Source organism: Vidua macroura, chromosome 13 (assembly GCF_024509145.1).
Source record: "Vidua macroura isolate BioBank_ID:100142 chromosome 13, ASM2450914v1, whole genome shotgun sequence".
In the NCBI taxonomy this organism is placed as follows: Eukaryota; Metazoa; Chordata; class Aves; order Passeriformes; family Viduidae; genus Vidua; species Vidua macroura.
This window is the reverse complement of record NC_071583.1, coordinates 13,821,325-13,848,475: the sequence shown is the minus strand read 5'-3', so window position 1 is coordinate 13,848,475 and position 27,151 is coordinate 13,821,325. Positions and strand designations below refer to the sequence as shown.

The following is a 27,151-nucleotide window of genomic DNA, read 5'->3' as shown; positions in this document are numbered from 1 at the left end:
ATTTGAGATAACTTTCCTTTTGAGATAGCTGACTTTCAGGATAAGTCAATGTTCACAATAAATGAAAAAGGCTCAACAAAGTGATAGAGCAGAGGTGGATCACAGGTTAGCAACTGCTGCCATGGAATTATACAAAATCCATTTTCTGTACTCAAGAAGCAGAACTGTGGTGAATATCAGATCAAGAAACTGGCAGTTTAGTCAAGACTTCATAAAAGCCACATTCCCACCACAAAATTCATACTTGTGATGTAGGAATTAATTGGAGAGTTGACAGAATTCTGGGCCTCTGAAGTACCTTATGGCTCTATGTAATTACCTGACATGGCACTGTTTCTTGGATTAAAAGCCATGTTATGTTTTCCACTTAGCAATAAGAATGTTATTTTGAAAATAATTGCATGCCAAGCTAAAGTCTGCAGGTTGCTTTCAGCTGAGTGCTTGGAACCTTGACCTCCCTGATGACAGTGGCTCCACAGATGTCACTTCATCTCCTGCTGCAGAAGGTGCCCCTTTGGCAGTGGCTGCTCAGGACTGTTGCTCCTCCCTCCCCCCTCAAATACATCATTTTGGCACCCAGTGTTTGTGTCACCAACCCTGCCAAGGTCTGGAGTAAAGGCAATGTTTTTCCTGACCCTTGATGCTGCAACAAGGGTCCCTTCAAGTGACTCTGAGGAATTTGTAAGGTTTGGGGGGGAACATTCACAGGCCATTATAGACATGATGGGGTTCATTCTAGAGTGTAGACAGCAATAGATTCACACTTAAATATGCTGTGACCTCTAGTTTGGTGGTTTGTTGTTTTTTTTTTTGTCAGAGAAAGAATGCTAGATAGGTTCATTTCCATAGCATTCTGTCCATTATATCAGAGCTCTTAATTACAGTTTCTCATTTTTTTAAGTCCTATCTGCAGTTTGCAGGTATTTTGAATTTATTGAACGCATTAACATTTACAACCTAGCACCAGCTTTGGGAGTAAAAAGATAGTTTATTTGCTTAGAGAAGAGTTCATTTCCCAGCGTGAAACACTTGAAAGAAACCAAAGGCAGACTTTGTCTTAATAGTTGAAAATTCAAAATAAATGAAGCTTATTTAAAATGGCAGTAACAGACTAGAGCTACAGTGGACTGCTGAAATTGGATTTGGGTAGCTATAAACATAATTAGCTTAAAGCATTCTAGCTTGCCATGCAGTGTGAGCTCTCATAGGCTGGGATTGATAATGCTTTGCTCTTTTGCATTTTAACTCCTTGTGGAGATTCAAAAGCCAGCTGATCTTAGGCTTTGTGGAAGCAAAATTAACCACACATTCCTTGGGGGGTTATGGCAAACTGTGAGCTTTATTGGGTGTTGAAATGTGCTAAAGATAACGTGACAGAAACCTAAAATGCTGTACTACCAACATACTAATTAGGATTGTATATTAGTATTCTTAAAAATATTCAGAGATTTGTACTTCTAGTTGTGTAAATGATTGATTATATGTAAAAATTGGCTGTGCCTGCTCTTAATGCTCTCATGGATGAAACACTAGTGCTTGATTTGACCTGAAGAACATACACAAACAAGGTGATAATATTGTAAAGTTGCATATAAGAAATACTGATGTGGTTCAGAATTTCTGCAGGATTTTTGTATCTCTGAAACACTAGCTCATGCCCATTATGTGAAGTTGTGCTCATTTAAGCCAGTGAGTAACGCCACTTGACCTCAATCTTTGCTGTAAGTGGGTTGGAATTGGCCAATAACTTGGCATTCCCACAACAGTGGAACACTTAGATTTATACACATGGGGCCTCCATAAAATTCTAGGAAAACATGTTCAGCCTCTCCAGAATAGGCTTCATGTGCAGCCTCCTGCTCTTCCTCAGATGTACGGATCGCTTGAAACAAGAGAGCCTGTGTTCTCACAGCAGGCAAACGCTACTCGATGAGTGCTTCCACCACTGGGCTGTTTCCAAATAATAAATTCAGAACCTTCAGATTTTGCCTTTCATCTGACAGTCTCAAGCGTTGCAAAGCTGAGATAACTTTTGTTATCCCTCTACTTCTCCTGCATCTATTTTCCATGAGTAAGTGTATGTGAAACATTATGCTTATACAGAAGTAAGGGAAAGTTTCATAGAGTTTTTAAAGGCTGGAAGGATTTTTACCATGGGATATTATAATAAATTGTTTACTGTATGAGGTGACTCTATATCCTTTCACTTTTTCCCTTTTTATTCTGCCACTGCCCTTATTTAAGGGAGATTTTTTAAAATGAAGTATATCAAACAAGAGTGAGAATGGACAATTTAGTCCGATAAATAAAAAAAATTCACTGTGGAGAACATATCTGAGGATTATAATCTTAGTATTTATAAGTGCAGAGGAATGTAGTACAAAGCAAGTATTAACACCACGTCATGTAGTTACAGCTTTTCTATTTTTTGCAGTATCTGAATCTTCTAATATATGTGGAATATAGATAAACTGACTTTTTTCCTTTCTTGTATTCTTTTTTAAATATTAATTTCCAGTGGAGGTGGCTTACATCTTCAGCAAGGCTTTTAGTACTTCAGCCTTCTGCATTTATTACTCTGTTTAGAACTCATTGTAGATAAGCATCAGAAAAAAAAATACAACAAACATTTGTGTTAATTATATAATTTCTTCCTACCCTTCTCCCCTGCACCATATGTTCTCTTCTCTGTATGGCTCTCGATTGACTTTTATTAGGGTTTGATACGTGAGAGACCCCAGAGACCTCAAAATACACGCTGATGATGCAGTTGTGACCCTGTTTCTGCACCCTTTCATAAGTGTAAATATACCTGGGGGTAAAAGAAAAGAACAATGGGATTAATTTATCAGGTAGTTATTATGTGTCTTAATATATGGGGCTTTGCCTTAGTCTGTAGTCTCTGCTTCAGCCTTTGTGTCATATCTCATATTATCCCTTGGCCTAGATTTTTTGTTTGTTTATTTGTTGTTTTGTTTTTCCTCCAATCCCTTGGATATTTTCTTGAATGTGATCCTTTGAAAAACCTTTGGGGGTTCATCAAGTTTCTCTGCCCCTGTCTGTGACTTTCCATTACAACATTTGAGTCACATATCCAAGTTTTATTTCTGCTTTCATAGGGAAAACACCTTTCATTTTCTGTGAGATACCAAAATGCACCATTGTGCTTGATCATCAAGGACACAGCAGAAAATAAGTTGCCATTTTATATCCCTTAAAAATGAGAGGCCAGGAGCAGGGAGATGCAACTTAATACACTTGTATGGGGAGCTCTACTTCAGAGACCAGTGGCATGTAAGGAACTTACCTGAACTTTCTGCTGAGGTGCACTTTGGTTTCAGAATGTGTATTTGCTATGTGCATAAATGCTTTCCTTCTCTGGTCAGTTATCTGTGCATACACTTTCCTAGTGGGATCAGAAATTATTCCAGATTTAGCAGTTGTCTCTAACAGCATAAGGACATGATAGAAATGTCACATTACTTCCAAAAGATAAATTCATTACTATGCTTTGAAACTTGGCTTTCTGCAGCCTTTGCTCCAGGACATCACAAGGCTCTAGCAAATAATGAAACACATTGCTCTGTCCCCAGTAAAGAGGACTGAAACTCTTCAGCAGGACTTACCACTTCTTTTTCCTGTCTTTTTCTTGGTCCTTCATTATGCAAACCCACTGAGGGAAAGTTTCTGCATCCTGATGGGAACAACATGGGAGAAATGCTGACGTGAATTTTGAATCCGATGTCAAGACTGCAGTGATCTGCATACCAGGAATAGTCAGCAGTGGTCAGGCCAGGACACAGCTGCAGACAGGTTGTGGTGTCACCTGTGGTGGTTTGTGGCTGTTATGGTTCAGGCTTGCTTTCCATTCACTGAATGGTCGGGAGGAGCTGATTTCCTGCATGGGCAAACCCAGTGTGCACTGATGAAAGGTGCTGAAAGCACTCTGAGGTGTACTGTACACAAGTGCTTGTTAACACAAAAGAAGCTTGTTCTTTCAAGCAAAAATTAATTTTCCTAGTGAATTTAGTTTCTTATAGACTAGCAGTGATACAAATACCATTTTTGTATTAAACAAATGTGACTGTCCAGTTTTGCACACACCAGATGCATAAACTGTAAGTCTGATATAGTATTGAATGTATGATAAATATAAACAAAGTCAAGGTTTGATGAATGACTTTATCATCTTTTCTTGCCAATAATTAGTGATGGGTTAAGTCTATGTTAAATTTTGCTGACCTCTTGAACACAGACATTTTGTGGGCTTTCAAAAAGCTTCCAGTAATGCTTGCAGAAATGAAGGTAACTGTTACTTGTCATCGGGGCACTGTGTTGGCTTGAAGCAGATAAGGATCTTTGTTAACATAAGAACTGGTTGAATCTCACAAAATGAGCTTATGAATTTACTGCCTGACAGTGTTTAGCATGTAAAAAGAAGCAAACAGCACAAGTATTGAGACATTCACCCATTTCTGTTTCATTCCTGGCTTTGGAAAGATACTATTGTTTACGTAATATGTTCAAAGGAGCACATAATTGATTATATACTGTTAGTCAGCCGTGTGCATTTTTACATTTCTGCCTGTAGGTAAGCTGAACACCTGGTGACATGGCAGCGTGTTTTAAACACTGCTTAGGAAATCCACAGTAAACAGCACAGATAACAGGATTTTCAAAATGGTTCAGTAGTACACAAAATAAATGTTCCTTTAAAGAATTTTTTTCTTTATTGCCTTCATATGAAGGTATTAGTACAGAGGGAAATGTCATCTATTTACTGTTCATGGTGGGGATGGCTGGTGGGTGGTGAAAGTTGCAGGGTGCTTTGCTACTCTGTTCTGCACAGTTCCCCTGTTAGTCTTTCTATCTTTAAACTTCTCTCTTTTTTTTTTTTTTTTTTTCCCTGAGAAAGCAGGAAGCTTTTGTCACCTAGGTATTGAATAGAGGTTCTGATATTTAAAGCAAACTGTTCAGTGCTCTTAGAGATGTTAATGTGGAAAGAAATACAGGTACTACATCTCGAGCTTCAAGACAGAAAATGTTAAGATAAGGACAGTGTACAGAGGCAGAGTGACTATTTTGAGGTGTTAATTCTAACTACAGAGGGAAGAAACTAGAATTCTGGAGCGGACACTCGAGCTGTATTGTAGGATGCAAGGATGACTCAGCCCGTGCTCAGATCATGGTCTTGCCATACTTGTTTATATTAAAGTTCAGTTGCTATTTTAAGTCTGCACATTTAGTGGAGTAGAAGGTGAGAAAAAAGCAGAAGGAGCAGAATAAAAGCAAAAGGAGGGAGGGTATATTTCAAAATGCAACAACAACAAAAATACCTGGACCAATCCCTCCTGCTCCGTACGCTGCTCTCTCAGTGGAAGAGCTTGTAATCCTATATTTGCTATATCAAGAGGATTCTTCTATGAGCACAAATTAATAATTTATTCATAGGCTGGAGTCAGCCCGCATTGATTTACTTATGCTGCATTTCTTTTCATTCATAAGCCTTTGCTGGTCCCGAGCTCTCGGAGAGTGACTTGCTGCAGTGCTCCGGCGTGGGAGGAAGCAGCAAACGCGCCTTTATGCACAAGGACGTGCTTCCCACTTCTCGATTAAATGTGCCAGCCTGACCGACAGCCGGGGCTCGCTCCGGGAAGCCGCCGCTGCCGCTCCTGGGCGATGCTCCCTGGGCAGGGACCGCCGCTCTCCTCCCTCCGCCCGCCCGCGCCCGCCCCGGTGCGGCGCCGCGGCCGGGATGCTCCGGTCACCGCACGGCGCTGAGCTCCGGGCAGCCTTCGCCCCTCCGGGCTGCGTGACAGACAGGTGCTTGTCATGCAGCCGTGCCCTGCCTGAATCGGTCTCCGGTGGGTGTGCACGGCCCCACGCCCCCGCCCCTGCCAGCCCTGCCGAGCCCTCCCAAGCTCAGCCCCCGGCAATGTGCAGCGCTCTCTTCTCGCCTTCCTGGAAGGGCTCAACTACACTTTCAGCTCCTCCAGACTTTTCTCTGCTTTTGCCGTACCCTCCCTCTGGTCCAGCTCCTCCTGTGCCTGCCTCTGTCTCGGCGCTATCCCGTTAAAAGGCTGCTGCTCCTGCTTCGCTGAACCAATGCTCTGGCTGGCTTGATCTGGGATGAAGGCTGGAGGTTATCGGCGAGGGAAAGGAGAACTCTAGGCAGCTTTCCATTTGCAAAGTGAGCAGTAATTGCAAGAAGATAGCCTTCCCAGCTGGAATCAATAGTCTGCTTTCTTGCTGCTAAGGGCACTTTGGAGCAGCAGTAGGTCACTGAAGTAACTTCAGCACACTGCTGACTGCGGAGTTGTAAAGAACTACATGCAAGTGGCTGCAGTAGTGCTGGAAAACGCTTTGCTGTTACCAGGGACACAGTAGTTTTCAAGTCATTAGAGCTTCGATTCTGGTCCCGCTCCTTCCATTACACAGAGAGGGTCATTCTTTGGAAGAATGAGGATGGAACTGTGATTTTTTTCTTTTCCAGTGTCCCCTTCTAGTGGAAAGGGGTAAGAGTGGGGGAAAAGAAGCTTTTAGAAGCAAACCCCCACTGCTGCTGAACTCAGCTTCACTTGAATTTCCCAAACCTTTCCAGGCACAGAGAGGCACAATGCCAGAGAACCTGAATCTTCTTCGGGCTTTTGGGGGCTTTTTCTTTATCTTCTGGACAGCTTTTAACACAGCCTTAGTGGATGTGGTTGGATCGGAGCAGCAGATCCCCTTGTCAGTGTAAGTGCTTTCATGCTATTCCTCTCAGGACCATGTCCAAGGATGAGAACTTGGCTGCTCAAGTTCTCCTGTTTTTGTATTGCAGATACCTGGCTGTTCAGGGCACCTTTGCTCCTCTGTCAGCTGTGTGTAAAGTGGTTGTCTCCAAGGCACTTGGCATTACTTTGATTTTTTTGTAGGAGCATATGTTGGTTGAGTATGTGGCCACTGAGTTTTAAGTGCTTGCATTTACTGAAATTTATGCTGTTAACACTTTCTCATGTGGGAATTTATCTTTCAGAACTGTTTTGCCATTTTATCTGCTGTTTTCCTTTCAATGGATATTTGTCACGTTGTGCCAAAGCACGTTTCTGTACAGGTTAATTCCTTAAATGTTAATGGTTCAGGTTGGTAGTTTCATATCAAAGGCCTTACCTTAGCACAGAGTCTAGTTTGTGCTTATAGTTGTACAGCTTCACTGATCTTTTGCTGTGCTTATGTTCCTTAGTGAGCTCTCTAATGCACAATTGCTCGGATCCTTCCGAGTGCAGCTGAAGCTGTTACAGTCTCTGTTGCTAGCTCTGACATGTGTATTACATTTCTTCCTGTCTCTCTTTTTTTTTTTTCTTCACAGTGTAAAGCTCTGGGCCTCAGCATTTGGTGGAGAGATCAAATCTATTGCAGCCAAATACTCAGGTTCCCAGCTCCTACAGAAGGTAAGGAATTCTTTGGTTGTAATAAGGAAGGTTTTACCAGAGAAAATGGAGGCAGATTTAATTTTTGAAATGAAGAGGAAAGCAGTGCTGTGTGTGCTTTTGTCCAAGATCTATTTTTGTATTGCATACTAGTCCCTGATGACTCTTTGCATTGCACTGCACTATCTGTAGAGTCCTTGCTTAACCTGATATTTTTCTGTTGGAATGACTTTTTTTTTTTTTTTTTTTCCCATTGGAAAGTAAACTCCAACACTTATTTCTTGTAGCCTAGGCTTCAGCCCAGGTTGCGGGTGTTTAGTCTGGTTGCTGCATTGTGATGATGATGATGTTTCTGTGCAGAAACAGCTGTTTCTTATGAAAGATGTTAACTTCGTTCAAGGAGCAGAATTAGCGCATATTGTATTATTTTCACCCTGGGCTCTATGTACACAATGCTCTGTATCAGGAGAAGGCGGCTGCACTGTTGTTTGTCATCTCTGCAGTTTTTACAATGCCATTATTCCCCCAATCATCTCAACCCAGTGCTGAGATGTATTACATCATTACAGATAAGAGCAATGAATGTGGTTATCTTCTTGCTCAGCTGCACAGCTGGGTAATAAGGTGGTGAAGTATAGCAAAAACTTGAGAAATTGGTATAAGTCTTCATAATTGGGACAGAGGATAATGAAAATGAGTATTAGATATATATCAAGGGCTTAATTTAAATATGCAACCTGTAGTAAACTTCTCTGTTGTGGGCAGTTTATTTTTACAACAGTTGCAAAAAATAATGAGAGATTAAGAGGAATATCTTAGATTGAAACTGCTATTTTGGGGCATTTAACATGTGATTCTCAAAATGCAATATGTAAATGGAAAAACATTGAGACATTCACTGATCAAAAGCACTCATTCAACCCATATATTAAATTTCTGCTGAATTTTTGTAGACATGATTTTTAGTTCTCAGTACACTAATTTTATTTTTTGTCTGATTGTGAAGGAAATTATTCCTTGAGCTTTTGGTAGTTATTTCAAAAGGCTTATATATGTGTGAAATTATATAACAGTACGTGTAGCAGCTGAAATAAAAAGCTTGTGCTATCCTTTAAAATGAAAGCAACTGGCTTTAGTAATTACTAAAGACATATGAGTTCTTTAGTAGCTTGCCTTTTCAGATTTGTATACCCAGGACTGTAAAACATGAATTTCACAAAGCTAAAATACTGAGCTATTAAGAACAAAAATATTTGCCGTCTCTTACTGCCTTTCAAGGCCTTTAAATGGCTTCACTTCAATATGTTGGGCAAACTTTCATTTTATTATGAAAATCTGGACACTCAATATTTATTATACTTCCAGCTCACATTCTTTAAAGTCTGTGTACTCTTACATTGTCACTGTTTTTTATGAACACCTTAAATTCATAAAGCAGATGGAGCTTTCAGTTTTGATTAGTTTGTAATCAAGTATTATTAAAAAGCTTTATTTTTTTTTATTAGGCCATAACAAACAAGTATCTTTATTTAACTTTGGAGCTCTTCCATGTGTAGCCATTTCTGTGCAAAAATGGTTTTAGAAATGAAACCTACCCAGTGCTGAGCCCAGCGTTTGCTAGGAGAATATGGAATGTACCGTGTGAGGCAATCATGGTAAAATCCACAGAGTCAGTATGGAATCCTTAATCCTCCTTCTCTTCCTCATAGTAGATGCTGCTGTCATCCCTTCTGTGATGTATTTTTTCCCTCTGAAGTAGCAAGATTGCTTCCTATTGGTTGTTATAATTGTAGGTAATTGGAAGCTATTCATTCTACCTTTTCATCAGCATCCTTTCTGTTTCACTAACCAGTCTGTGCTCCTGTTTTTGAAGGTGGACAGTTTGTGTTCTTTCACAGCTATTTCGTTTTTCTTTCTTGCTTATATTATATTTCCTTATTTAATAAAAGAGAAAAGAAAAAACACAGGTTTGGCAGGTATTTAGAGCATTTTTATTCCTCTGTCACATATATTGTTTTTTTATTTTTTTCTTCCTTCTGGTTACAGTAGTTTTTATAAGATGTCTGTTGCTTTTTCTTTTAATTAGAATTCCAAAATGTCTCTGTCCATTTAAGCTTGCTGTATTGTGGTGTTGATTGTGGCAAATGAGCCTGGATGCCAGATGACTTTAGCATATACTTTTTTGTAGCATTTTTTGTAAGCTTGTCTCAATAGAAACGTACCAAACTTCAAGGTCTGCAGGTATTTTCAACATGCAAAGTCAGTGACAGAGGTTGTCACAACAGTTAAGGAGGTGATAGCACAGGAGGGCTCTAAATACAAATGCCTTTTTTTCCCACCCCCTCCCTCCCCACTAGCCAGGCATCAAGAATATGTTTGGTATTTACTGTGAGCTCTGGTGATCAGAATCCATGTCATTTTAAAGTCAAGATTCCACTTTTAGAAGCAATGAGACTTCTGATATTACCAGAGGAGCCCACATTTCCTGATTATGAATTAAGCATCTTTAAACAAGTGAAGATATAAAATGTGTGTATGATTATGGATCTGGACAGTATAGATTCCTCAACTGTCAACTGCTTTGGAGTGCCATTTAGCTTAATACAGACTTGCTAAATGAAAAATTTATGTAAAGGTTACTTGATTCATTCTGTCAGCACACACAGTGAGTGCTGCTTTCAAAGGGATGCGCTCACAGTCGAGGTGTGATTGACAGTCTCTACTGCCCAAATGTTTTGCACATTGAGTCATTTGACCCACACTAAAATTTCATTGAGCAAATTAATTCATGTGAGATACTCAGTAAAGACATTTTTTGCCAGTTTACAGTTGTGAATATTGATGGAGTTATTGCAATTCTTAAGGTCTTGCTGTACCATGAACATCAAATACATGACCAGCACTGGTGTCCTCTTGAGTTTGTAAAAGATGCATAAGAATATTTTGGTTGCTTTTTGAAAGTATTTTTTAAAAATCCACTACTTCCCATATCTTAATTGAATGTTTCATTATTTTTTGTCATTATGATAATCTTATCCAAGTATTTTGTTATGCCTCCTAGAACTATCTGGCATACATGACTTTTCCCAAAACTGACTTTAGATTAAATACAGATGCTTCAAATTTCTTGGAAAATCATAGTTCAGTAAGTAATTTCAGAAACTGTGATGATGTTTTAAGCAAAATTAGCACTTAAAAAAGGCTCCTTGCTTTCAAAGAAATGGAACCACATTAAGTGTACAAGAAAACGTCCAGTAGCAAACAGGACTGTATTATTCCTAATTTGTCTGTTTTCTGGAGGTTTTAAAGTTGTCATACAGTACTGTAGAGATGTTCATACTCCTCACTTACTTAGGAAATACTACTGGGGCCTAAGAATTAATTTTATTTCTCCCTTAGATGTTGTTTTTTTTCCTTAGATTGTCAAAAGACATCTGCCTTATTTGAATCCTGACATTTATGATATTTTTCTTTTGTAAACACTCTGTGTTTAGTTGGTCCTGTACTGAATGTGAGAGTGCAGCCCACTGGCAAAGTCAGGCTTCAAATATGGGATGCAAAGCAAGGCTTAGGTGCCAGGAACATATTCACTTCAGCTGCTGCAATTAGCGTTTTGGAAAACAGGTTTTGGGGAATGCTGTTGTAATACAGTTAAGCTCTTAAATCAGTTGTAAAAGTGCAGCGTGGTCTGTGCTTTCTCAGGCTCCTTTTGATGACACTCTTTTTTAAAAAAATATTCTGAGCATTGATAATTCTTCATTTCTTCCTGAATTTTTGCTATTATTTATTGCAAATATAGGAATGGTGAAAATGCCCTTAATTTCTTGGTCCTTCCACAAGGGTTTGTTCCTGACCAGAAGCCTGTTTAAAGCTCCCTGAGATTTCCCTTATGTAAGTTGTCTGCTGGAGCCCTCAGTGTTATGTAAGCACTGCCTGCCTTGGTCTGAAGCAGGCTGGAGTCTGCATCTGCCTGCTCCTTTCAACAAATCCTTCATTGTGTTGGGAGCTCTCAAATCACTGTTTTCTCAGAGCAGGTTTTTCAGTCAGGGGAGCATTCCTGTTTTTAAAGATGCAGAATTGCATTTTATCTCCCTGACTAGGATGGGGTGCTGTATCTTGGTAGTTTCTTGCAACTGTGGAAATGTCAGTGCAAAATTAATATAACAGGGTGATTTAGATCAATTAGCATTCAGCTGGTGGATCTGATTCATACAGTACATCTATCTTTAGTTTAAAATGTATAATAGGGACTTAAATTCTTAGCAAGTTTAGTGCAATCATCTTGACATTAATTGCCTTTCTTTTACTCAGCCTTATGTTGGTTTTGGGTTTTGTAGGCTGCTTCTTTGCTTGAGACACTGCAACTACTGCTTGGAAAGAAGGGTCAAGTAGGATTGAGACCTGCAGATTAAAGGATAGGCATGGACTGACTTTTTGGATATCAATTTAAACTTCTGCCAGCTGAGCAATTCTAAACCAGCAAAAATAATACATAATTTTAAAATCAAAAATAGGGAAAAATGATCAATAAAATCTGTAGGCATATAGCTGTGAATCAAAAAATACAAAAAACCCATCAAAGAAAATACCACCACCCCCAAAGCCCAAAACCCAAACCAACAACAACCCTTTTCTCCCCACCAACCAAACCTGACACCTACTCCGAAGCCCAAATTCAAAATCTCACGAGGCAAGTAAATGGTGTAGAGCTTACCAAAAACTGTATTCAGAGTTAATTCATTATAATTTGGACTCCTGAAGTCTGGTTTATGCAAAATGTCTCTTAGCACCAACTTAAAATCAAACCTTCACAAATAAAACAAATAGGCACCTGAGAATTTTACACCAGTGTAATTCTGTTGATTAATGCAAACGATGTTTTGGAACTTGCAGAACTTGAATCTCCATTCCCTTTAATTCCTACAGATCTTTGGGCTACATTAAAAAAGACAAGAAAGACAAGATTATTCTCCATGCCAAACTAGGTACAGAGCATTTCAGTGTGTCTTGAAGTATTTAATGTTATCTGCAGACATAAAGATGTAAATTCTTCTAGATAGATATTTTAACTTTGTTTAAGAATAAAAAAAAATCAAACACATTGTTATGCTACTAATGTATTTGGTGGGAAAACCTGGTGGGTTCCATGCTAATTTTCAAGTAGTATGTTGACCTGTAGAGGAAAGGATTAGTCTTATCAAGCTTTGAATGCTTTCTTCTTTTTCTCCATAACCAAAAAAAACCCCTTGGCCTTAATTTTTGTAATAAAGTTCTGCCTTTCTGGAGGTATTGGAAAATTTTCTTTCTCTTCTGTGAAGTTAGAACTGCACCTTGAATGATCTGTGTTTTGTACTTTCCTCTCCTGTTTGAATATTATGGCAGGAGTAATAATTTTTTTGGTGTTGGTAATGGTTTTAAAATATAGTCAAATCAGCTTGAATATCAAACATCATGTTTTAAATTTCGCTTGATCTAAACGGGGAGCCATGCTGAATTCATGTTTTGCTTCCGTCAGCACTCTCTGTTTTGAAGTATGTTCTGTGTCTTTCTGGGTTTTGTAAGCAGAGTGTGATCCTCTTGTATTATTGAAAGTAAAAAAGTTAAATTGTTAGTATGTAAGAGGAATATGAGATGGCTTTAGTAAGTTCATGATAAATGCATTACACTTTCAGTAATGTCTTTTAATATGGAAATTATTGAGCAGACAATCCAACTGGAAAGCATCACATCTTGAAGGGAAGAGAATGATAATTCCCTCGCTTAATGCATTTATGGTTGTTTGTTTTCACATCCTGTATTGGGAAATGCTTATATTTCAAGGTTAAAGGAGCTGTTCTCCATGCAAATTATGTTGACAGTGAAGGTATGTAGAGCATGAGTAAATGCTGTATTGTAGTGGTGATTCACTCTTAAGTAACTACTGATCAATACTCCACACTTTCAAATGTCAGTACTGTTATGTAGCGGACAGTTTTTTGTTGCTGATAATAAGTCCAAACATATTTTACAACACAAACTCTATATTGATAGGGTATTTTAGTTTCTGTAGAAGCTTCACTGACAGATTTTAATGAAATAGTTAATTTAATTTGTAGTGGAGTTACAGTTTGCTTTTTTTATATATAATGTTTTTGCAAAAATTACATGGACGTTTTTATGCCCCTGTTTAGCAGCCACCAAGTTAATTTGTGTAAAGCTGTAGTACTTTCTTAGAGTGTGGGATCAAATACTTGCAAGGTTTGTATTTAAAAAGGAAGTCTTGGCAAAGACACTTCTTTTAAAATCATAGTTGGAAAGAAGTTGATAAGGGTCTTGGTAACCTTTCCAGAAGTGATTAATTTCAAAGACAAATAATTACTGAAAATATCCTGCTCTCAGGTCTCCCAGGACCTTCCAGGTGAAGTTACCCATGTAATAAATGATAACCAGTACACTGGTTTTAAAGACAACCATATAAGACATGAGGGGGTTGTGATTGCTCAAGGCACTCCTTCACATAGGAGTGTGCAGATTCTGCATCCAGCTTATGAAAAATAGGGCAATATAAATTTGTTCTCCGTATCCATGGTAGATGTACAAAAACTGGTCTTTAAACAAAAGAATTAAAATCTTGCTTGTATCAATTTATTTATTTAATTGGTTTTTTTTACTGAGAGAAAACCCTGGAATAGTGTGGAACTCTTGCAGGTTGGCTGCTCAGAACAGGTTCCTGGCCATTACATAGACTTTGTTGAACTGCCTTATATTAGGTAGATGAGCTACATCCTTTATTTTGGACTATCATCAATAACAGTAATTGTATTTCTTCTTTTATGTCTGTATCTATCTATCTGTGCTATTAATCTTTGTGTCTATATCTCCTTAAGGCATAGCTGGGGAGTCCTTCACTTTTCAGAGCAGGAACAGGTTATAAACACAGTTGTCAGTGCTGTACAGGGTAGCCAGGCTGGATGAAGACTTGCTGGTTTTCCTCTCCCCTTTTAAGCATGCAAACGATCTTATTAAAATATCATTTTACTATAGAGGAATAAATATGTCAGCTCTAATAGACTAAACTTGTTGGAAAAAGATATGGACTGCTGACACCATGTCTTGTTGGGTTTTATGTCTGACAACCACATGATAAGGTATCAGCAGGTTGAGCTTTTCAAGGTGTTCAAATGTGTTCTTGAGTGAAATGTAACTATGAAGTACAAAATGGAACTTCAGTGGGGCTTGTAAGACTCTGGGATGTCCCAGTGAGGAAGAAGGAAGTGATGAGATGTAAACTCCTGGTTGATTCCTTATGTACCTGCCACAGGTTCTAGTGCTTTGTTATCAACAACTGATACTTGTTAAAGTTTGTTCTTCACTGTTGCTATTCTTGGGAAGAATTTTCTTGAAGAATTTCTTGCATTGAAGTTTTGCTTCTTTAGGTGGAGCCTGGTAGGTTGGTTGGATGGAGTCTTCAAAGCATAAAGGTTCTTGTAGTGATTTTTCATCAAAAGAATTTGACAAGTGATTTCTTCTAACCTTATTTTCAAGAATCCTGAAAGAACTGGAAAGAGTTAAACTAATGAATTTCACTGAGGTGATAAAGCAAATTATAAAATTTTAGAAGGTGTTTTCTTTGTCAAAGTACCTGCTCCTACTTGTGTATTTTGCTTTTACTTTTCTTGACACATTTTATTGTTGTCTTTTTCTCCCTGTCTCTTTCTGAACCACCTTATTTATCTTTAATCTTTTTGTATTTAAATGGGCATATTTTTTAGAGAGAAATGTTTTCTTTTGAGTCTGATGCCAAATGTTTTGCATAAATAATTTTATAGTACAGGAGGCACTTAGAGATAGTTATTTCTATTTATCCTTCTAGATTGAGATCTTAGGGCACCAAAGTTAAGGAAGTAAAAGATGAAGGAAAAAGTTGTTCTCAGGTCCATTAACAAACCAAACTGTAAGGTGGCCTTGTCTATATCATAAGACTGGGGATATAAAGAGAGAAATGTGTATGTATAATTCATTCAGAATATCAGGGCTTAATGCGTGGATCCTGTGGATTGTTTAATAAAGTTTCTCATATGTATGACTGACAGTAATTTCCTTGAAGCATTCCTCTTAGTTTTTAGGAAAAGGTGGAAGAGCTTCTAATAGTCTCATAAGATGTTTTTCCTTGGTGCTCTCAAAACATGGATTTGACAGGCTTCCCTGAATTTTGTGCAGGTGATGGATTATGTCTTGATACCATTCCTCTACAATGTGCAAGCTGAGTAGATTTCTCTTGCTTAATGATCTGAATATAGTGATACTGAATTAAAAAATTCTAATTATACTGTAAGAATTGAGACTTTTCTGTTTGACACTAATGACTCCACAAAAGTGGTTCTCGAAACCAACACTCATCATCCCCTCTACACAAAGTCTTCTTGCCTTCCACTGTGGAGCTCTGCTTTTCATTATTTCTGGACATATGGAATAATGAATTCTGGAACAGGATTTAGAAGGTCTTTTAATTCTGATTCCTGTTCAAAGCAGGGTCAAATCGAAAATCAGTGCAGATTTCTTGGGTCTTTGAGTTTGATCTTCCAAACCTTCAAGGACAGCAGTACCACAACCTCTTTGGTTCCAATGCTTGTCTCTAGTCTGGACAAGAAGTTACTTGAGCTGGAACTTCTTATTTTGATTTGACTCCTGAGTGTTACTTCTGCCTCCCTAAACATCATTGGTTCATCATCTTCATAATCTCCTGGAAGCATGGAAAGGCACAGCACTTTGTCATGACAGGCACCCCTGAGGTCCTAATCACAGACAACATTATGGAATTCTTTAGTTGCTTCATCAAGGCTCAACACTTTTTTGACCTATTATTTTAAAATAGTTCTCAGTAGCTTTATGGACTCTTAAACTGAGCTCTCTGCTGCTTGATATTCAGATGGGTTTTTTACCACTCACAATAGGAATATGTAATTGTTCTCATAATTATGGAGTCTCAAGAGTAATTTCCACTTAGCTGATTGCATGAATAGGAGAAGACTTTTTAATTTGTCGTGGTAACACAGGAATTTATTTTCTAATCTAGGGCTAAGACAAGCCATTTAGCTCCCAGTTGCTTTATTAGCCATTTTTTTTTTTACTATCTTTATCCTGCCCAGTATCTTAAGTGAACTTAGTGTTGTAGAGAAAGAGTCTCTCAGCTGGCAGGAGGTTTTATGTCTTATTGTCTATTTTTACTTTATTCTACAGTAGCTGTCAAGGGATTTCTTTGTGCTTTTATACACAAACAAGGATTTCACTTGTTTTCAAAAAGCGGGATTCAAAATTATGCAGTCATAATATCTGTAGCCTGTTAGGTAACAGCAGAGTGAAAATGCTGTTTGGAATGCATTATGAAAACTCTGGTCAGGGCCCCAGCATGCAGTGTTCCTATTGTTCCTCCAGGTCCCATTTTAATACTTGGCTATTCATTATACTTTGAAGATTTTGTGTCAAGCTATCTAAAATTGCTAACTTTTAAAAGAAACACAAAAAAAAGATCTACATACTACGGGTATTAAAATTTGATGTGTTGGGAACACATCATTGGTCACAAAATTAGATAATTATCTACTAAAGTAACAAAGCTTTAGAGATAAAAAGCAGGAACATTCAAACTTTGGCTTTACCTTGAAGCTAAATGTCTATCATCTTCTGACAGCTGTATGAAGTGTACGAGTACTGAGCTGTTTGGCCATGATGCTATCGTATTACATTAATAGCAATTTTCACTGATAATGAAAACTGGTAGGAGGCTAAGAGCAAAGCTTTAGATTATGACTTGCAGCCATAGACTATCTGCATCCAGCAGATTTATTACCCCCTATGCACATTGTGCCTTTTATAATGTTTTCTGCCGTTTCTTCATCAAAGTACAACAAGAAAGATATTATAGATGGCATGAAAGAGAAAAAAATCTAGGTACTTGCTTCACTCGTTACAAACTGCAATGCAGTTTTACAGTAAAAGTAGGGATAAACTCTAGCATCCCCCATGAAACCTTTGTGAGGGAGGGAAGTGTGAATGAAAGAAAACTGGAGAATTTCTGTTGGTCAACTCAAATTTTCTGTGTATAGATATATCTGACTTTTATCCTGGGGCTGTGATAACTGTTCTTGATGGCCTACTTCAGTCCTGTAATCTTCGTGGCCAAAACTCAATGCAGTCCATGGGCACAATGCTAATTTAACCTGTAATGTCACACAGACAAATCTGGTGCATATAGTGGTGGTAGGATTTCGTGGGCAGTGCCAGAAACCTTAAACTGAAAATTAAAACTACAAGTGTAACTCCTCTCCCCAACTAGAGGCATATATTCCTAATTTTCTGTGCAAAATATTTCATTTTTCTTCAAATTTTAAAACTTTGAGATTAGAATTAAGGGCATCACTTCATTATAGAGAGTTTAGCATATAGAGAGAATTGGCTGGTGAAGAACACCCTTAGCATATGGATATGGAAACAGAGGGAAGTGGAATGGAATGGATCAGCTCTGAGAGCTACAAGGCATTAATTTTAACACACTGTTTAAATATAACTGCTTGCACTACTGAAAACATAACTGGTTTCCTGTAACGGTCCTGAATAACTACAAAATTGATAAAAACGCTTTTTCCTGTTGTTGATATTTGGTATCTGTAGCTGGCAATAAGTCTTCATATGGCAATGCACTGGCAAGTGAGATTGAACCTTTTTTGTCAGAGGATGACTCCCTCCTGTGCTTTGAATACAAGGTGATATGCTCTGCTGATATCAGAAAGTAATTTGCAAATTTGCAAACCTTTTCTTCTTTCCATTATAATTTTTCCATGCTGATATTTCTTTCTCATTAGCCATTTTCCACATAACTACAGTTCTGCACTACTTTTTCCTGTCTAGATCCTTCTGACCTTTTCTGACCTATTCTGGTTTTCTTCCAAGTAAGATTCAACAAGACTCTCATTAGAGTCAAATTCACAATTGTTAAATGCAGCTAAATTGGGAATTGAGCATTTTTATTTATCATTTTATGAGTGTTTGATTATTTCTGTCTACATTTCAATTACCACAGAAATTTATTTTCATACATTCTTTGCTACTCTGTCCTTCTCTTTACTCCCACTTGTTTATAGCCATTGCTTTTTTCCTTTGGAAATTTTTGCCATTAATGTAACTTTTCTAAAAGTTCCTTTAGAGGTTTAATCATAATGCTGCAGTAAGGGTCTGTTCACCTGAGAAAATGATCCAGAAATAAAATGAGTAATAGCTTAGTAATAATTTTATACCTAAGAATGGGGGAAGGTTTTGCAAATACAGCTGTTTTTCTTAAAATCTTTTCATTAAATTATGATGCATGAACCCTTAAAAGGAAGAATAAATAGATTAGGATCTATTGGTGCACTTTATACATTGTGAATGTCATTGGAAAAAGAGGGTGGTTATTTCCTCAGTAACAGCCAACATACTTGGTGGTGCCTTGGGTGGCATGTGCAGGAAATGGAGTGGGAGGGACAGAATTCTCTCCAAAACCAAAGGGAAATTCTGTCATGGAGGGGGAAGCAAGTTTTGGAGAAAGGAGCCAGCATCAGGAAGCTGCTGCACACTCAAAAACCAGCCAAAGGTGAGGACAGGGACAAATAAAGGTAGCAAATGAAGAGGAATGGAACACATTGGGAGCAAAGAAGCAGAATGACTGAAGAATGTTGGTTTTTTTCTCTGTATTTTAAGACAATTGGAGAAATAAATACATTTGTATTAAATGCAGGCAATATCTGTATTCTGGTGATTATTTTTGACAAATCTATTAAATAAATAACATAATAAAAATATGTAAGTCATAGAAGGTCAAGCTTACTTTTTTTAAGTGCACAAGTACCATGTGATTTAAAACTTTAGCCAAGAACTAAAAATAAAAAGAACTTATATGCTAAGAAATGTAAATTTCAATTCAGGAAAGGCATCTGATGTTAAATTTGATTTAGTAATGATGTAATTCTGACTTTTGTATTTTGCTTCTCAGATGCTCAAAATTGGAATGCTTAAGCATTTAAAAAAAATTGTAGTTTGCTTTGCCAAAGTCCTTTATTCTATACAGCCCCAGTGTAATAGGAATATATTTCAGCTACCTTCATAAATTCGCACTGCTCCTGTCCAGTCCACCTTAAGCACGTTGTTAATGTAGATATATATTTGTTCAGTAGAACTTCCTCAACATTGCAAGATGTCTAGGGAATTTTGCCTGAAAAAGGATGGCAGAACACAGCATTATATGAGGGACTGGGACCTATACTTATGTGTTGGAGTAATTCAAACGTTAGTGTATAGTATTATTCATGTAGACCATATTTATCTGATTGCATGCTGCTTATTTATCTTGGTTTATAAATATATAGGAGTCGAATTACTGAAAGCTCTAATTATTCTGAACATAATTTGTCAGACAAAACCAGCTGCTAACTCAGCTCTTCTGAAGTATCTTCAGTAAAATGCACAACCTAAATAATAATGTCATGAAAAGTACAGAATTCGCATTCTTCACACAAATCCTCTCTGCCTGTTGGGTACCTTCCTCTCCAGAGTCTAGTAAAAGCCTAGATTTTTCTCAGGTGGCTGCAAGGACAAAAAATCCAGGCAGAGTGTACTGTGGCTTGCATTGTTTGGGCTTCACTCACAGCAAAATTTTCAACATTATTTGACCTGTAGGTTGGCAGAGATGATCCTTTCCCATCTTGGGTGAGATGTTGATATGTTCATTGTCTAGTGCAGCCATTAAGCTGAATTAAATAATAATCCTACTTTCAAAACCTTCAAAAAACCTCCTGTTCTAGTTTGCCCCTGACTTTGGTGATTAACCTTATGCAATTCAGTTCTGAAATGTCTTCTTCCATGTGTATAAAGATGTGCAAAGTCCTGATTTGTGTCTGCAGTTTAAAAAAATTTTGATGGCAACTTCTGTGCAAAATTTGCTTCTGTGGGGTGTGTTTTAATAGGTGTGGCTTTGTTTTGTAAGTTGGGTGGCTTTGTTAATAAAATGGGTTCAAATATCACAAGTAGGTATGGCTGAATTATGGATCTAGTTGACTGAACAGGTCAATTATCTGTAACTTTGCATATATAGCAGTGCTGCCAAAAAAGAACAATCATCTATATGGCATTTATAGAATCTGTTTCCAAAGGCTTAGGAGCTCGAATGAAAACAAGGTGTGTGCAGGATTGATGTTATTATTTCAGTCTCATTTGGAAGTAAACTAATTACCATAACATTTGACTGAACAACAGTTCAGGGTCGATTGAGGCCAATGCAGATGGGAGTCACTTCCCTTGTTGATGTGAGTGGCAACTCTGCAGCAGCCTTGTGCCTGAAGTGAGGTTGTTTTGGGGTAGCTTTTCATGAAAAGCTCTTGCCTAAAGTGTTGTGTGCCTCAATTATTGCCAAAGAATAGCAGATTCTCAGTTGAGGGTCTAGGGCTGAAATCATTGCTGCTGATGAGAAGTGATGTAAAGAAGAAAAGTGAAGAAAAGAATTGCTGCTGACCAGCAGGTAGTTAAGCCAAAAAAAATTTCCACATTTATCTAGGATATATGAGAAAGTCTGCATCTACTGTGACTGTATACTGCCTTGCAAGCCTTTAAACCAGTTCTTGGAATGCTGAATTTTGTACAAATTGTAAAAGGATTGGACCTGCAATCAGGAAGTTTTCTTTTATATTCACAATAGTCATACACAATAATGAGACTGTTATCAGTAATGAAACCATATTCTCTTGGAAAAGAGGGGGAGAATGTTTGAGGGGGCAGTGCTCTTCAGACTAGAAAAACGTTATGGTTTAAATATGAAGAGTAATTATAAATCTTCTTGATGGCTTCACATTAAGTTGAGCTGTAATTTATTTCACTGCAAAAGTGTGTGTACTTTGCTGATTTCTACTTTTTCTCCTTGGTGGGTAGGAGGTTAGAATTGAAAGATGGCTTTTGTTTCCCTGTTTAATTGCCTAAAAGGAAAAGTGACTGGAATAGAATCCCATTTCTTGTAGAGGAACAATAAAATGAGATTCTCTCACCTACTGATTTCAAAATATGCACTTCTTAATTCTTCTGTTCGTTGCCTCCCACAGGAGCTGGCAATCCTTCTGTGACACCAACTCTTCTCTGTCCTCGTGTCACGTATAAGGAATTGCTTTTTTCCCTTTTTAATGAGTGACTTGATATACAGCATGTCTTTTGCCTTAAGCATTTACTTCCATTCTCCTTTCTAATACATTTAATTTCTTTCTCCCCACAATTGTCTGTCTTTGCTTCAGACTTCTGATATTATTTGATAATCGACTTTTTCATAATACAGTTTATTTCATTCTGTTTTCAGATTTACTCCTGTATATTAACTTAATTTTTTTAATATATATACACATATAGTAAAGCCGTTAGTACTTTCTCAGCTCTTGGAAACACCCCAATACCCATCGCTGAAGAAATATCAAAGCTAACTTTGATGTACATAAAATCCCTCTGGGAGTGGTGACTCCACACTTCCCTGGGCAGCCTGTGCTTGACCACTTTTTTAGAGACAAAATTTTTCCTAATATCCAATCTAAACCTCCCCTGGTGCAACTTGAGGCTTTTTCCTTTTGCCCTATCACTTGTTAACATGGACCTCTCTGTCTCTACCAGTGTCATTCAGCCCCCTTGGTTTTGGCTGCATTTAGTCTAGAACTTCTCCTTGCTTGTGGAATGTGATTTTGTCTGGAAAGTGTAAATTATTCTCTGCTTGTTCATTGTGCATGAAACAGCTCAAGGTCATGATTTGCTATAGTTGCAGAAAGGAACTGATTTACTTGGCTGTTTCTTAATGGCAACCACCTTCATTTAAAGAGAGAGACACTGTTTATAGGATTTTACAACTGCAGGCTAAATACTGTGCTAGAAAGGGGTAACAAATAACATTTGTATAGCTTTATGCCTCTTTTTTGACTGCATATTCAAAATTCCATTTTTAAGACTATTTATCTGTTCCATCTTAACTTTCATCTCATTGCTGTTGATAGATTTTACAAGATATGTTATATATATATGTATATAACCATATGCCATCCTTAAAAAACGAAACTCCCCAAAATCTTGGAAAACCTTGCATTACATTTGACTGTATTATGTAGCTGTGTGAAGCATTATGAGGTTTGGTAAAAAAAAAATATAAAGCCATTTGAATACACCTTATTGTCTGAGATGGTGAAATTTATCACTAATAAATTACATACTGCATTGTCTATTCTTTGTTTACTGTGTCTAAATAGTCCTTAAAAATCATATAGTAGAATTGTGGTATGATTCTAAGTCTTGATAAGGTTTACAGGGTTAACTTTTTTTTTAATACCATGGTTATCCAGGAGAACAAGAAAAAGGCTGATAAGAAAAAAAAAAAACACCTGTACAGATTTTCCCCCTGCCATGTATTCATTATACATTCAAGGACTGCTCTACCTGTGCAGAGATAAAAACACCCAAACACTGCAGCAAGATGTTGTATTGCAGGTGGTGTCTGTCCAGGCATGAAACAAACCCTTCCTTACTCTGGTTTTCTGAGATGTGGAGAAAGTATGAACAGAGATTTACTTTGTTGTGCTGCATAAGTATTAACAGTTGTTTATTCTGAATTAGAGAGGTAAAGGAGGAAGACAGTAGGTGAAGCTGGATACCATTGTTCATTGTCCTAAACGAGCCAAGTCTCTTATCTGATGTTCTAAGAGTAGGATTTAATTTTTTTTTTTTTTTTTTGCAAGATACTGTCTGGATTCTTTCTTGACCTTTCATATGGAAAGATTTCCTTTCCATATAAAAGTATCCTTTGCAACTTCCTTACCATAAAGTTGTTACATACTTGTAAATGAAAAATAGAAAGAATGAGAGTTAAAGATGAGCAACACCCCCAAGGACATCTGATTTTCCCAGAGCATGCTGTGAATGAGATCTTGGCTTTACCTAGTTAGTTTTGGTGTGTGTTTCTTTTGTTTGAGGTTTGGTTTTACCCAAAGTTTTATAAGGGCAAAGTAACAATTTGCTACTTAAACCATCCAGTCCCAGGTATCAGTGGTATTTTAGTAGTACTTGGCTACTGTTTGGGGAACTGCATAGCCCAGAGCTGCTGCTATGTCAGGTGTTCAGGAGTAAAGAGCACTAAAAATCAAAATCCTGAAATCAATCACTGGTATACTCTGGGGGAGGCTGGGGTATAGGTATAAAAAGCTTTCACTTTGTTTGGTGTGGTTAAACAAATTCAAAGTAAACCAGGAAACTGTTGAGGAAGCTTGACTTGTAGAGTCATTTTATTACTAAGGTTGGGTGTATAGCTGACATCAGAGGGAAAATAGTGGAAAAGAAAAGAGCAGGAAATGAAGGAGTTAGTATGTTGGCCTGGGAGCCAGGTGTAGAGGCAGGTGTGTCATGGTGACCATATTTTGCTCCAAATCTGCTCAGCTGCGTTCTGAGGAGTCTTTGCCACAAATGCTGTTGAAACAGAATATAAAGCAACTGCTCAAATGGAAGTAATTCTTGATTAGAACTTTAATAAAATTAATATTAAAGTTTTAATCAAAGGGGGATTTTTTAATGATGTGTCCCATATCATTTGATGTGTGCTGCCTATTGTGTGTCAGACATGAAGACAGATGTGTTTCTGAAGATCAGTGTTGCTTGGCTACTCAATTCCTCAGCTTTTCTGTTCTGGAACTGGGAATGGCAGCACAGTAAGACAACAGTAGGTGTTTATCCCTTTGTCTAGGTGTAGGTCTGTCTTTTTTTTTCCTCTCACCAAAGGTAAATGTGTTCCTCTTGTAAAAAATTGGCTTTTAGTTAGTTGGCTAATACTGAAAGATAAACTGCAAAAGTGCCAGAGGTTATTAAGTCACACTGGGACTCTTAGTTGTACTGGCTAATAGTCCCAGCAAGGAATCTTTGGGTTACAGCTCTCAGTCCAGACCACACTTCATCTATGAGCAGATCCTTACCTGGACTTCATTAATTTTAACCCTTCTTACCTGGAATCAAATTAATGCTAACCTCTCCCTCCCACCTCCCACTTCAGCCCTGCTTCTCGGTGGGTGAGCTGTCTGAAAAGTTCCTGTATTCAGATTCCACTCTTATGTGTTTCTCTGCTGAGCCTTTCTCATCTGGTTGGAATAATAAGCAATAGATAGTTATTAACAGGTAAATTAGAACAATTACAGTCAGGCAAAATATCGCTTTGTGCACACGGATCAATATTTCATTTTCTACCATTTTATTAATCTGTTTGGGTTGCTGAGGATAATTTGCCCTTCTCCTCCAGCTAAGAGGATGCAAATTTTCAGGAAAATGATTCCACCCTTCGGAAGGTTCTCTTTAACCAGTGCCATGTGCAAGCCGGAATTTTTAGGTGATCTATCTCAACTTTTAAAAGGAAACCCTTCAGCATTCCTGCAGTTGCCTAAACATTTTGTATCTATGACATATGCTATAAAAAAAAAAAAAAAAATCCTGTTTCACACAATAAACTTGGTCAACACAGGAAAAAACAACCAAATCTCATGCAACACTCTATCTTTCTAGGATTTATTACCATTAGGAATAATTAAAACACTTTGAGGATAGTCAGTTAAGCTTTGACTCTTTGTATGCTTCTGTCCTCAGGAGTGCTGAGCCTAATGTGGGCATTTTTGAGTTCCATCTCATTTCACATAATATGAGTACTTTATTTCATCAAGTCAGGAGAAGCATTTTAATCTCCTGACACTGTCATGAGGCAAGGTGTTTCTAGGAAATGTTACCTGTTACACTGTTATAGCAGACAAAAAAAAGGGCTTATGGGAGCCATAATCAGATTTTATTAGCTTGACCTATTTAGTAGTTTTTTCTTCCTTTTTGTGACAATTTCTGTATAGGGATCAGGAGAAGTGTCAGTTTTTCACTGTGGAAATGGTAAGGCAATTACACACACCTTTAAGGCATTATATTTTGAAGTTTTAGGTTTAATGCAAGACTTTCTTCTAAGCATAAAAAATGGGCTGGAATTTCAGAAGTGTTTTGATAATGGTCTGGGATTTTTCTGTGGAACTTTTTTCTTGCGTTTACTGTTTTTTGTCACAGGATGGCAGCATGAGTAAGACCCTAAGAAGGTATAGCAGGGAGTCCTTTTTGATGTATTTTAAAGATTTCTACAGGGTTAGGTTTGTTGCCTTTCAAAGTGAGACATAAGCTATAATTTTGCATCCTAAAGACTGATTAACTAAGTTTGTAATGCTAGTGCATCATCTTATGATCTGGAGAGCAAACTATGAAGGAACAAAGTGGATAAGTTTCTCATTTGAAAGATAAAGTTTCCACTCTGATCAGGCTTTTGAATAGAATTAACTTTTATACACTGGCCTTTTATTTTCCAGATTAGAATCCAGGGTTCATTTTAGCATGCTTCTATATGACTTGGAATTTTTTTCCTTTTTGTTACTGCACTAACAACTTTTGGCTCTTCAGAGTATTTTACAGAACATATGCTTGAGGCTGAACCAAATGCTTGGATCCCGAAACCCTGATGCATCTTAGCTATTAGAACTTTGTAGGCCAAACCCATTTTTGAAAGGAGTTATTTGATCATTGGTTTAACCAGGTCCTGGGGAAGATCTCTTACAAAGTGACTGGTTTTGCAAGACAGCTACTACTGCTAGACATGCAATTGCATGTGATTGTGTCTCAAATATTTCATCTGGAAATGCACCTGTTTTTCAGAATAAGTGGTTCTTGAACATGTACGTGTATTCTGATTTGTACAAAATCATAGATTGATTTTTCTTGCCATTCATTGCCTTTATCCTCAAAATTATTTGCTTAAAAATGTAGAATACAAAAGGAGGAAACCCAACTTCTATTCGTGACCTAATGTTTTTACATTTTATTTCTGTTACTCAAATCTAAACTCTCCAAATTTTACAGCCTTAGTTTCCTAATTATCAAAGAATTATATTATCTGATAGTTTTGTGTCCTGCTCACCTGTTATATTTTAGAGTTTTATAACTGAAGATACAGACGTTCAATACCTGTTCCAACATTGAGAGATATGAAGAAAAATATTTTCTTACTGAAAATTCCCTGCATGGTAGACTGAATTCTTCACCCTCTTTCCATAGATTAATTCAATACAAAGATCCTAGGATGTATCTTCATGACCAAGTGCTAAGCCTTGCAAGTTTATGGCTTGGGTACAGAGAGCAGTTTGGGTTCATAAGAAGCAAAAAAAATGCAGTCTGAAATAAACCCAGTATTAGCCATCATATTTACAAAACTTATAGCTGTTACTAGTAAATGCAGAATGGTAATAAAGAGGCAATAAATGGAGATTTACTTATTCAATTTTTTTCTGTAGGAGCAAGAATTGTTATTATAGGGCATTGTCAATAGAAAGGGGGAATACAAGAGGAGGGAGGATGAGGTTTGGGTGGTAAAAGTGCTGACATATCACTTGGTGTGGTTCTGACTATGTAATCTCTCTTTCCCTGCAGACTTCTTTCATACTGGATCTTAATTTGCTACTGCAGATAATTCTGCTATAAACCACTTAGAGTTGTCATATGCTCTCACATAATGCTATGTCAACCACAAAGCCAACAATGTCTTTGATCACTTCTGTGGAGTTTATTAGTCACTTTCCTTTCAGGAATTTCTGGGCCCTTTTGAAAGCTTCAAAGAATTCTACTCCAATCCTGCATCAAACCAAGACACCCTTCAGATG

General features: G+C 37.6%; 1 protein-coding gene across 1 annotated transcript in view; it reads left to right on the top strand.

The window, feature by feature from the left end:
- Positions 1–6,616: 6,616 nt before the first annotated feature.
- The window catches only part of CACNA2D3 (calcium voltage-gated channel auxiliary subunit alpha2delta 3), a 389,866-nt gene continuing 369,331 nt past the window's right edge, over positions 6,617–27,151 (top strand). The window contains exons 1-2 of the mRNA XM_053989736.1: positions 6,617–6,735; positions 7,349–7,430. Coding sequence (XP_053845711.1) covers positions 6,617–6,735; positions 7,349–7,430 — 201 coding nt within the window. The remainder of the gene's footprint in view (positions 6,736–7,348; positions 7,431–27,151) is intronic.